This window comes from Otolemur garnettii, unplaced genomic scaffold (assembly GCF_000181295.1).
Source record: "Otolemur garnettii isolate 467f Iridium unplaced genomic scaffold, OtoGar3 scaffold00006, whole genome shotgun sequence".
In the NCBI taxonomy this organism is placed as follows: domain Eukaryota; kingdom Metazoa; phylum Chordata; class Mammalia; order Primates; family Galagidae; genus Otolemur; species Otolemur garnettii.
The window spans coordinates 42,054,413-42,067,290 of record NW_003852401.1 but is presented as its reverse complement, the minus strand read 5'-3'; the positions used below and the strand labels follow the sequence as shown (position 1 = coordinate 42,067,290).

General features: G+C 44.0%; 1 protein-coding gene across 1 annotated transcript in view; it reads left to right on the top strand.

Annotated features, from left to right (window-relative positions):
• Window positions 1-12,878, top strand: part of SLC28A3 (solute carrier family 28 member 3) — a 43,533-nt gene that overhangs the window by 16,989 nt on the left and 13,666 nt on the right. Inside the window, exons 4-10 of the mRNA XM_012812986.1 lie at window positions 1,960-2,051; window positions 3,452-3,641; window positions 5,658-5,802; window positions 6,678-6,791; window positions 7,381-7,458; window positions 9,740-9,820; window positions 10,951-11,031. Coding sequence (XP_012668440.1) covers window positions 1,960-2,051; window positions 3,452-3,641; window positions 5,658-5,802; window positions 6,678-6,791; window positions 7,381-7,458; window positions 9,740-9,820; window positions 10,951-11,031 — 781 coding nt within the window. The remainder of the gene's footprint in view (window positions 1-1,959; window positions 2,052-3,451; window positions 3,642-5,657; window positions 5,803-6,677; window positions 6,792-7,380; window positions 7,459-9,739; window positions 9,821-10,950; window positions 11,032-12,878) is intronic.

Sequence of the window (12,878 nt, the reverse complement as noted above, 5' to 3'; positions counted from 1 at the left end):
GAGTGCCATGGCATCACGCTCACAGCAACCTCCAACTCCTGGGCTCAAGCGAGTCTCCTGTCTCAGCCTCCCAAGTAGCTGGGACCACAGGCACCCGCCACAACACCTGGCCATTTTTTGGTTGCAGCCATCATTGTTGTTTGGAGGGCCCAGGCTGGGGATTTGAACCCGCCACCTTAGGTGTTTGTGGCTGGCGCTTTAGCCACTTGAGCCACAGGCGCCAAGCCTAGAAGGCTGTTTCTGTCAGTAAAAATATTCTCACACATATATAACAATGAAAATGTCACGAAATGACCCCTATCATTCTTAGGGGCAATACACTTTGATACTTATTTCTTTTTTAATGGTAGATACGTGTACCATTATATGTATGTGGACTTCCCAATGTAAGCTATTTCGCAGCTGTAAACCACTGTTCCCTATAAGCAATGTGCCCTCCCATTTATCTATAAAATCAATAAATACCTTTTGAGCACCCTTAATACCCACTCCCAGTGCTGCTGTGACTCACAGACATCCACTGTCCAGGATGGTATAGTCAGTAATGGGTTTATAACCAAACACAAGCAAAGAAGACAGCAAGAACGAAGTGCAGAGGACTGTGTCTGTCTGGAAAGATGCAGGAAAGCTTTCTAGAAGCAAAGGACTTGAGCTGTGCCCTGAAGCTTGAGAGGCAGCCGAGTCTTGGACATGCAGGCTAGACAAGTTGGAAGGAAGTGAAAGCACTAACCGAGGGGAGAGCAGCCCCCCCCCCAGGTAGGGGCCAGGAGACTGGGAATCATCTATGTGGGGTGAGAAATGGTCATTTTAGAAATGCTATCCAGTGGCCTGGAAATGACAATGGTTAAATGTGCACATAAATTCCTCCTATCCCACCTCAAGTGGGAAAAGGGGGAAGCCTCCTAGGAAAGAGGTACCTATGTGGAGACAATCCTGGAGGAAGAGAGGATGAGCCACCGTGGCTGTGGCCCTGTGGCCTCTTTGAACTCCTTCTTAAGGGATCACTTGGACACCCTCCTCCCCGGTGACATGATAAGGCATATGCATTACTCACGCACTACCCACTCACCCTATATCACAGCCCTGCACAGAACCAGATTCCACCAACTCCAGAACTTTCTGAGAAAGCTGTGACAACCCACGTGTTTGTGAATAGCCCTCAAATCCACAAAATCCTGCTTTGCCTTCCACGCACACACAGTGAAGTCTGTCAGTCTTGCACTAAAGGGAATGATGATCTGGCTCGGTGCCTGTGGCTCAAGCGGCTAAGGCGCCAGCCACATACACCTAAGGTGGCGGGTTCGAATCCCCAGCCCGGGCCCGCCAAACAACAATAATGGCTACAACCAAAAAATGGCCAGGCGTTGTGGCGGGCGCCTGTAGTCCCAGCTACTTGGGAGGCTGAGGCAGGAGACTCGCTTGAGCCCAGGAGTTGGAGGTTGCTGTGAGCGTGATGCCATGGCACTCTGCCCAGGGGGACAGCTTGAGGCTCCGTCTCAAAAAAAAAATAAAAAAAAAAAAAAAAAGGGAATGATGATCTAGGACAGGGAACCACCAACTTGCTCGAACTTTAGGGAACCAGGAGGCATGACAGACTTCTTTGGCTTTTTATTTTTTAACAGCAAACATTTAATAAGCATTGGCACCATCTAATTGGAAACACACTCCTCTAACTTTTGGTTAATGACCCGTCTCCCCTGCTCTGTGCCCAGCAGCATGTTCCCTGGTCTCTCTAATCCCTGGGGGCCTGGCACACTTGCTCAGTGAGGGTGGACCCTGGTCATGGCTGATTTCAGTCCAAGATGGAAGGAGTTTCTCGTTGCAATGTTGTAAGACACACATGCTCCCCGAATTTGTTTGCTTGCTTGTTTTACAAAGCCTAATCTAGGCTTATCAAGCCAGTTTATTTCATGATCTTTGGTATTTACTTCTGATTGCCTTTTTGCTTTTATATTACAGGTGTTTGGAAAGGAAATACGATATAGTTTGTGATTTTTGTAGGAAACACAAAACTATTCTTCGGTACATCATCTGGGGCATTTTGTTAGCAGGTAAATGTCAAAGGAGGTGGGGATACCACTGTCTCTCTTGGAGGAGCCCTCAAATGTAAGAGAAGAAACCTTCTCTGGGACTTCACTGAGCCATGCAGAGAGGGAGAGAGGTAAATCAGGAAACCCCTATGTCTTGGGTCCCAGCAGGAGAAACTTTCCCTGGCCTCTTTAGGAGGCCAGCAGCTAATTTTTTGAGTTACCTTCTCAAGGGCTCATATGGCTTTCATTACTGTTGAGTGGATTTGAAAGGTCACAGTGGTTAACACAGGCAATTTATGCTTTACGTGAATGCAACCTGAGAAGTCTGGGGCTATCAAGCCCACTCCTCCTGCCTCCGGTGTCTCTTGTTTTCACTCCCTCCGAAGCAGTGGTTCTTAGCCTGTCTGGGTCCCAACCCCTTTGGACTGTATTAAAGGTTAGCAACATTAGGAAGGTTGAGAACCACTGCTCCAAAGGAAAGGGCTCCTTGGCCCATTTTAAAGAACACCCCTGTCTATGAAATGTAAGCACTCCCACCAGCCCACAGACATTCATCCCAGACAGCTGCACCACCAAGGCCAGAGGTTTTGCCCATGCAGCGCTCAAATACCTGGAACAGGAAGCAGGAGGTCTGGTAAACTTTCTCTTCACCTGGCCAGGGAGTACTTGAGTATTTTCAGTAGTGTAGGCATAAGGTCCAAACTACATAACTCCACCATTATAGTAAAAAAGCAGCCAGAAACAATCTGTAAACAGATGGACGTGGCTGTGTTCACCACCACTGTATTTGTAGAATACAAATACACAAATACAATTATACTTGCCACCTACAGAAACATGTGGCAGGCCAGATTTAACCTGCATACTATGTCTGCTGACCTTTAAGAATAGGAAACCTTATTCTCATCCTCAAATCTGCTCTTCACAAGCAGCCACCTTGGTAACCACCCTTACTCTGTCCTGAACATTCTATGGTCTATTGCTGGTAAGTCTATCTTCGCACCCAAGTTTAGGTCAGATCAGAGGTGCAGACCAGGAGAATCAATACTTCCTGGCTGGTGACCGCTACAACATGTGGACGCTCTCTGATAGTAGCTACCCTGCTGAGTCTGAATGCCAGGGGTGGGCAAGAGGGTTAGTACCAAGTGAGTGGCCCTGGGAGGAGGCATCAAGATCTAAGAACTCAGAAGGTCTTATAAAGAGAACCTAGCACATTGTCCTGCTTGTCTTAATGGTGAGAATCTTAGGGATGTGGTTTGAAAAACATCAAAAGCCCCCGTCAGAGAAGCCAGTAGCCATATCTGGAGCACACCTGCATCCACTGGCATCTTGAGTAAACCTCCGCTCGCCTGAGCCCCTCCCACTGAAGGCTGGCATCAGCTGCTATTGATGTTCAACACCTGCATCTGCTTCCCGGACAGGTTACCTGGCGATGGTGATTGCAGCCTGCGTGCTGAACTTTCAGAGAGCCCTTCCTCTTTTTGTGATCACTGTGACTGCCATCTTCTTTGTTATCTGGGATCACCTGACGGCCAGATATGAACCTCGAATTGATGAGCTTCTATCTCCTGGCAGGAGGTTTCTGGACAGCCACTGGTTCTGGCTGAAATGGTAAATCCAATCAATTCTCTTATTGCAATTGAGAAGAGGTGTTAATCTTTTCTAACACTGTTCCAAAAATGTGTTCTGAAATTACTTCCTCATTTAGGGGATATTGAAGCTAGAAACAACCTAGTGAGTAAGCCGTTATAGTGTCTTCATTTTCTAAATGGGAAATCAAGGCCTTGATGAGGTGATGACTCATTTGAGATGTGTTCAAAAGTCCCTGCAAACTGCCTCAATTTCAGGTGTTATTAAATGATAAATGTGGTCCAAAGGTTGTTAATCTAATAACCTTTCTTGTACCATATCAGACAGATAATTATGTGCCTGGGGGGGCAAGAAGCAGTCAGGGAAACAGAATAGTGCGAGCACAGTCATAGCAGCGAGGGCGTTAACTCTCCCTCTGACCTGACAGGAGAAGGGCATCAGGATGGATTAGTAGTGTCTGTCCTGGCACAAGATGGGGAATGGTGGCACAAATGCCATCTAATCTCAGTACCTAGTCATAAAGAAATGGTTTATAAGTAAAAACTGCTGGAAGTTCCTGACAACATGTCTGCCATGAACTTTCATTTTTTGCAACTTTTTTCTTCTTATACAAGTCATACATAGTCCTTTAAAAGTTATTTTCCAAACTGAGAACATAGAATATAGTCAGTCTTGACTTTTGTTTTTAAACATATTCCTATGTAGTTGACCATATACTGTACTTATAAAATCTTTGCTATTTTAAATGTTAAGATAAGTATAAATATTTATATCTATTTCTGATTAATTTAGGTCCACCACTATCTTATTTGTTGCCTTTCTTTGTTGACTAATGAATCCAAATAATTTTCAACCAGGCTTTCTTTTCTCCTATTTTCCTTCCATGGTTTTTACTTATTAAAAGCTTAGGGTTTTGGCTGGGTGTGGTGGTAGGTGCCTCTCATCCCAGCTAATAAGGAAGTTGAGGTAGGAGGATCACTTGAGCCCGGAGTTTGAGGTTGAGGTTACAGTGAGTTATCATGATCCCACTGCATTCTAGCCAGACAGTGAAACCCTGTTTCCAAAAAAAAAAAGTACCTCATATTTTGCATAAGAATGTCAAGCTTGTAATTTTTTTTTTTTTTTTTTTTTTTGAGACAGAGTATCACTCAAACTCTTGGGCTTAAGCAATTCTCTTGCCTCAGCCTCCCAGGTAGCTAGGACTATAGGTACTGGTCACAACACCCAGCTATTTTTAGAGACTAGGTCTAGCTCTGGTTCAGGCTGGTCCTGAACGTGTGAGCTCAGGCAGTCCACTCACCTCAGCCTCCCAGAGTGCTAGGATTACAGGCATGAGCCACCGCGCCCGGCCTAAGCCTACAACTCTTCTGCATATTCTTAGTTAATTGTCCAATGGTCACAGACATGTTTTTGAGTATCAGGATGTGCTTTCCCAAATAATAATGATAACTCTGAATTTGATCCACAAAGCCGGGCATGGTGGCTCATGCCTGTAATCCTAGCATTCTGGGAGGCCAAGGTAGGAGGATTCCTTGAGCTAAGGAGTTGATATCAGCCCGAGCAAAAACAATATCTCATCTGTACGAAAAATAGAAAAATTAGCTGGGTGTTGTGGTGGTTGCCTGTAGTCCCAGCTACACAGAAGGCTGAGGCAGGAGGATGGCTTGAAACCAGGAGTTTGAGGTTGCTGTGGGCTAGGCCAATGCCATGGCACTCTAGTATGGGGCAAGAGAGTAAGACTTTGTCAAAAAAAGAAAGGAAGGAAAGAAGGGAGGGAGGGAGGAGGGAAGAGAGAAAGAAAGAGAGAAAAACAAAGGGTCCAAGAGTTGTAGAGTGACAGGGACACATCACTTAACTTTTTGGCTATTTGCCATTATTGCCAGAACCAAAGAGTCTGTTGCAATTTGCAAAAGCATGACTTCCTGGTACCAGGGCGTGTTACTCTTGTTCACATTTTTCGTTTGTTAGTTTAAGCCTGATTATATTTCTTACATTAGCACAACAGTGATGTCAGTGTCTCCCTTCCTGACCTCTTAGGGTGATTTGGAGCTCCCTGATCCTGGCCACTATCTTCTGGCTGATCTTGGACACGGCCAAGAGGGGCCAACAGAATCTAGTGTCCTTCGGGGGACTCATAATGTACCTAGTCCTGTTATTTCTGTTTTCTAAGCACCCAACCAGAGTAAGTATGAAATTGATCTTTTGCGTTTTTTCTGCCATGTAAGAATTATTCAAAATACTGCTTGTGAGAGAATTTAACTTATTCAGTATTTTTCTTACCTCGCTGTGATTATTTAAAGTATCCTGGTGCTCGTCTTCCTAAACTCCCATTGTACTATCTGTTACTATTTCCTGTTTTGTCCTCAGTAATTTTCTAGTTACACAACCAGGGAGACAGTCTCTCCTTGTCAAGTCCAATATCTATCCAAACACCACTCCTATGAAGCACACATAAAGAGAAAAGTCATCTATTTTCATCCAGATTTTCCTAGACTAGTAAATAATCTAATATTCTGCCATCAGATCCTGTAATTTATCAATGTTCCATTTGCAGTTTGGGCTTTTTTACTCCAAAAATTGGTCTTTTTATAGTTCTCCCCCTCCCCATCCTGGAACCTGATTCTCATCCTTTTCCCATCAGCTGGTAAACCATGAACTGGGCAAGAATTCTGAATCTTGGAGGTACTCGTGTATAACTCACAATGGCAAACTCTGGAAGACTTTGCCAATTAAAAGACTGACCCACGGCTGGGCTCTGTGACTCACACTTGTAATCCTATCATTTTGGGAGGCCAAGACGGGTGGATTGCTTGAGCTCAGGAGTTCAAGGCCAGCCTGAACAGAAGCTAGACCCCCTCTCTAGTAAAAAGAGAAAAACTAGCCAGGCATCATGGCAGTAGTCCCAACTACTCGGGAGGCTGAGGCAGGAAGATGGCTTAAACCTAGGTGTTTGATGTTGATGTGAGTTAGGCAGAGGCACTCTAGCCTGTGCAACAGAGTGAGACTCTGGCTCAAAAAGAAAAAAAAAAGGATTTACTTCTTGATCTTTCTGTATAGGTTTACTGGAGACCTGTCTTTTGGGGAATTGGCTTGCAGTTTCTTCTTGGACTCTTGATTTTAAGGACTAATCCTGGATTTATAGCTTTCGATTGGTTGGGCAGACAAGTTCAGGTAAGTCTGATTCAGAAGAACACCTTGATTTTATATGGTGCATTTAACATTTGGATGTGAGCCTCAAAACATGTTGGAAATAGATTTGTCTACATTAGTTGACCCAAATTTTAATCCTGCAGCATATGTTAGATAAGTCATTTTATGTTAAATTGTTAGTCTGTCTAGTTTATTCATATTATTCCTGCCTCCCACCTATATTACCTACTATGTCTCTCCCTGTTCCTATTGCCCCCTTGACCATGCCTGGAGGGTCTATACTTACAAGATGGTTCCAAAAACAGAGAAACAGACTTCCTCTGCACCCCGTGGTAACCTGCACCTCCTATGTGCCCTCTATGGCTTGCTGGACCACATTTGGCTCATTTTTTAGCTTCTTGGAGTCAGACTGAATGTCAGAAACACAGGTGTAACTCAAAAATATAATTCTATGCCATTCCCTGGAGAGGGCAAAGCAGAGAACGTGAACTTTCCAAATCTATCCAGCAAGTTTGCTGGGTTTCCATCCTCTGCACGGCCTAGCGTTCCTGTGGACTGTATAACCACCTCTTGAGTGGTTGAAATGATCTCTCTCTTTTCTTTAACTCAGACTTTTCTGGAGTACAGTGATGCTGGTGCTTCCTTTGTCTTTGGAGAGAAATACAAAGACCACTTCTTTGCATTTAAGGTAAAGCTGAACCCCCTTTCTGTGTAGTCACTGCCCTTTCAGTAGCATCTCAGTCTTTGCAGATGTTCAGACAGAACTTAACTTACCAAAAGTGAGGTAGACCACTGCTTGTCAAAGGTATGCAACATATCACTGTCCTTTTTCATTTGCAGTGTTATCTGAAGTCAGTGGATTGTACACATTTTACTTTACTTTGTTAGTGCTAAGGGAGGTGTCCCCAGGAGATCACAAACATTCAAATATGAGGTGCTTGTAGCATGTACTGAGATACTTATGAAAGAAATCATATGGGGTATTATCTAGGTGGTGTGGGGTGGTGTCCAGGACTTCAGAGGAAAGAACATTATGCTTCCGGCAATGAATAGGTATGTTGCCACCAATGGCTGACAGGTCCAGCATCAATGACCGTTCTGCACTCCCAGACACACCGAGATAGCCGGTCAACCGCATCATCCCTTAACTAAACCATCTTCCCTTCAGCAGAGCCTTAGCCTAGGCGGGCTAAGAAGCTGGGGCTTCCCCTAACCAAAGGAAGGCACATTATTTTACTGGGGACAGGCCACCTGGACCCATAACTGGGCACAGTGGGCCTCCCACATGCCCCCCAAAGCTCACCCACCTCTGGTAAGTCCCTACAAATACTTGTCAGTGAGTCAGAAAGATGCATTTGGTCTCTCTTCAGTTTTCTTTTTTGTGGTGAGTTGTTTCTCATATAAATTGCTTTCTCACTTACAGACTACAAATTCACCTCCAAAAATTACCCTGGCTTTGCTTAGGCCAACCTTTATGATTTTTTTTTTTTTTTTTTTTTGAGACAGAGTCTCACTCTATCACCATGGTAGAGTGCCATGGCATGTCATCATAGCTCACGCAGCCTCAAACTCTTGGGCTCAAGCTGTCCTTTTGGCCTCAGCTTGTTGTATAGCTGGGATGCCACGGCAACGCTCCCATAGTTTTTCTGTTTTTACTAGAGATGGAGTCTTGCTCTTACTCAGGCTGGTTTTGAACTCCTGAGCTCAAGCAACCCACCCACCTACCCACCTTGACCTCCCAGAGTGTTGGGATTACAGGTGTGAGCCACCGCCCTGGCCTTTTATGATGGATCATTTCATTAAACTGCTGATTTGATGCTTTACTGTTAAGATAACTAAGCCATCTCTGAAAGATCTAGTGTTTACAGCATGAGATAGAAACATGCTTATGTCATTAATTGAATTCAGAGTTGGAAAAAAATAAAATCATAAAGTGGAAGTAACTTGCCACTCAGACCATATGGGTGTCTTCAGACACCCCTCCCCCTTCCAGAACAGTGGCCTCTGCTCTTTCCTGCCAACGCAGAATCCCTATGGTTACTTTACAGAGATGAGCCCCTTTAATTCCCTTCGGCCTTTATGAAGGTGCTGCCTACCCATTATGGCCAGTAAAAGGCTCACAATGAGTGAGCTCTGAGCACTAGCACAGAATGTCTGTTAATGTATTATTAACAAATCTTTCTAAATTAGATCCTGTACAGATTGTCCTCGGTCATTCTGTTCTTCTGGTGGCAGCTTGTCTCTGGCCATTTAGCTGGGGCACAGTGGTGGAGGGGCTGAGAAGGGACCCAGCCTACGGCTCTGTGGGGCGGGCCTATGCCGGGGTAGAAACTACTTCCCATGGAAACACAAGCTACAGTGAAAGCACACGAGGAAAATAGGATCTAGGAAAATACAACTTTCCCTAACACAGAACTAAGCTAGTTTCCAAAGCATAGTCACCTTCGTAGTGCTTCAGAAATCTGTAGTTAAGATAATCATGATTTTAAAAGCTAAAAGAATGAATATTACTCCATAGGCAGCACCATGCTTTTTGTGCTTGTGATGGCCACCAAGAATAAACATCTGCAATTGCTCACAGTTCATCTCAACCCAGGTCACTCTGCTAATTAGTCTGTATGTACTATCAGGACAACAAGAATATTCTGCTGGTGACCTTAAGTTTGTAGATCTAGTTAATACAAATCCCCCCACAAAAGTTCATTCCTTTTCTGAGTAAGGAAAGTTCATCTTGGAAGGGAAAACAAAATGAAGTTTCCTATGCAACGTACTGAAGCTTATCTAGAACAAATTAGAATAAGAGACTGTAGACAGGGAAGCTGCCTAAGAAAAGTGCCTTATCCTCGAAGAGTGTCCAGTATTTTAATGATGTTTCAGCAGGAGGAAAGGAGGCAGAGAGGAAACTTCATATAAAACCTGCTGATGCAACCAGGCCCAGTATTAACCCCCGGCTGCTGCTTCCCCACCAGGTCCTGCCCATCGTGGTTTTCTTCAGCACCGTGATGTCCATGTTGTACCACGTCGGATTGATGCAGTGGGTTATTAGAAAGGTACGGGGACTGGGAGGGACTGGTCACAGATGTAGACCTGATCTTCTCAGGCACAAAGTTCTCGATGCCTTTCCCTTCCTACCATGACCTATCACCACCACCCAAGTTACGAGATTTCGACCCCCAAAATCCTAAATGCGTCCATAGAGGGAATTTTTTCTTGGAGACTCTTAAGATTTGTGACCCAACAGATATCTTTATGAAACTGTAGCAGTTACCTCTTTAGCCAAGGAACTAAGGTCAAATACCTGCCCAGGAAAAAACAGTGTCACTTCTTCATCTTGGTTCCATCTGCCTTAGGCCTTGCTTAACTTCAGGAGGTTACAGAAGTAGATGCTTCAGGTCCTAGACTTGCGAGAGAAATCAATGTGAGAAGGAGAAGCTGTTTTTTGCTCCTTCAGGCTGGCCCAGCCACTGTGAGTTCTGCACTCATGTGTTAGATCAGAAAATGAGATCTTTAAATTAGCTGGGATACACAGGGCATAGCCACACCCCTCCTTCAACCACTGTGAAATAAGTCAAAATGTATAAACAGAAAGGAGAGAAAAGAGAAAGAGAACCAGAATATAGGCAGTGTCTGAGTTACAAACATCCAGCTGATGTACAACTCATTTCAAATGGAAGCTATTATGATACCCCGAGTTACAGACACCTACTGACATTCAACTCACACTTACAGGTAAATGTACCTGTTCCAACTCACATACAAATTCAACTTAAGATGTAACCCAGGAACTGCCTGTACAGGTACCAGCAGAGATCAGAATTACAGCTAGAGCTCTACTGCCCATGATGTTCTGATTATTTGGAATTGAATACTCAGAATTACTGCACTCACGTCTAAACAAAAAAAAAAAAGGAAAAGAAAGTAGCAGGAAGTCCTTTCCTCCATCCTGAGATGGGTAGTGCCACCATTTGTATACTATTGAAAGTGCATACAATGGCCCAGACTTTCTAGACCCTTAAGAGGCTCAATTATTCTGCCTATGGGCTCTCCCATCACAAGGCTACCAACAACTGTGGAAGACCTCAACATTTGACTCCAGCTTAAAGATTTTTTTATCCCTACCTTGAAAGTTTTGTGTGTATAAATAGTCGCTCACTGACTTTGTCCTTTGTTTTTCTTTTAGATTGGATGGGTAATGCTAGTTACTATGGGATCATCTCCTATTGAATCTGTAGTTGCTTCTGGCAATGTGTTTGTTGGACAAGTAAGTTATGATATCAAAAAACAAAACAAAATACCTGCTGAAATGGATAGTTTCTTTCCAAACAAGCCAAGAGAAAATATAATATTACATGGTTATTTCTTTTAAAGGAAGGTGGAGGGAGAGAGAGAGATCCCTTCCAAGAGTCTAGGTACACTGTTGTGGAATTGGTTTCCTAAGAGTTTATGAAGGATAAGGAGGGTTGAGTCATTTTATTAAAGCATAGGGCTTCTCATACAGAGATTCTCAACAAATCTTTTCTGAGTTGGGGAATTATTAGGGTTTCTGGGCAGCTCTTCAGAGGCTAGTAGCTCTCTTCCACTTGACCAGATTTTGCTATCTTGAAACTACAAACATGTAACAGGCATCCACTACTGTAATGCCCATGGCTACAAAGGAGCCTAAAAAGGCTTCCCACCAACAACCGGGCAGCGGTGCACACACTTGAGCTCATTTCCAACTTGTCAGAACTGGCCATCAGTCTGTCTTTGCTGAGCCTAAAGAAAAATGCTTTTATCTTTTTCTTTTTCATCAAAGATTAGATTTTAGGCCATGATTTTCACTTGCCTGAGCCATCACATGGATAAACACTCTTTTGCCTGGAGTTCACTTCAGTAAAGAAATAGGATGCCAAGGAGCATCTCTCAATAGCAGCCCTGCTAACGGGGAAGGGTAGGGGGGATAAGAAAGAAATGCTAATAAGCTACTCATCACTTGGGGATCTATAGGTGGGATGGAGTCTCACACCTAGGAAGCCAAGTGCGAATGTTTCCACCAACACTGCCCAGGGAAATGGGATTTGAAGCAAAAAAAAAAAAATCAAGTCCCTTAGAAAAACATGTGGCCCTAAATCCCAGGCTTACAGCTGCTCAAGGCAAGCTGAGCCTTTGGTGAGTAAACCCGACTCCCCAGCTTAGAGCATAGTCTTAAGAGCGGGGATCTGTAATTCTTTGGCAGCAGCTAAAATTATTATAATTATAGGCATAAGATCTCTCTGGAATAATTAGGGCACCATCATGAGTTGATTGCTCTTACCTGCAGGGTAAGAGGGCTCCTGTGCTGGGTTCCTAGGTAGTGTATAAATTGAGGCTCAACACATTCAATCTTACAGAACAATTAGAAATAATGAGGAGAAAATTGTAAAATTGCACACAAGCTTCTGTGCTACTCAATTGGACACTTAATATGCTAAAAATACAGCTGTTTTTCATGGAGGCTGCCTGCCCTCCTTCACAAGACGCAAGCCCTGACAGCGACCCTCTGGTGGTTCCTTTCCACTCATCAGAGAAGGGTCCTGATTCTTAATTACAGCTGGACCTGTCCTGGGTCTTGCCGGTATTTTTTTCTAAACTTTTATCTCTATTTCCCTGAGGTATCAGGAAATATAGAGTTAGGGTCTATTTAGGTGACATTGGAAGACAAAAAGTCACAGAGGCTTATGAACCAGCAGTCCATGAGACCAGGCCACTGTGCACAGTCCCTTGGCCAACCCTTAGAAAATTGTCCTAGGCCACCATAGAGTCCAACCCTAGGTGAGGTGACCTTATATGATTAGCCTCAAAAATTCTGCAAAATTTACATATGCCTGTATCTGCACACTGACCTACAGGTCAAATGACACAGGTATCAATAGTATGAATTCCCAAACTTGAGCTTGTGTCAGAATCACCTGGAAGGCTTGTTCAATGACAGACCATGGCCCCATCTGCAGAGTTTCTAATTTAGTCAATGGGGAATTTGCATTTCTTTTTTTTTTTTTTGAGACAGAGCCTCAAGCTGTCCCCCTGGATAGAGTGCCGTAGCATCACAGCTCACAGCAACCTCCAACTCCTGGGCTCAAGCGAGTCTCC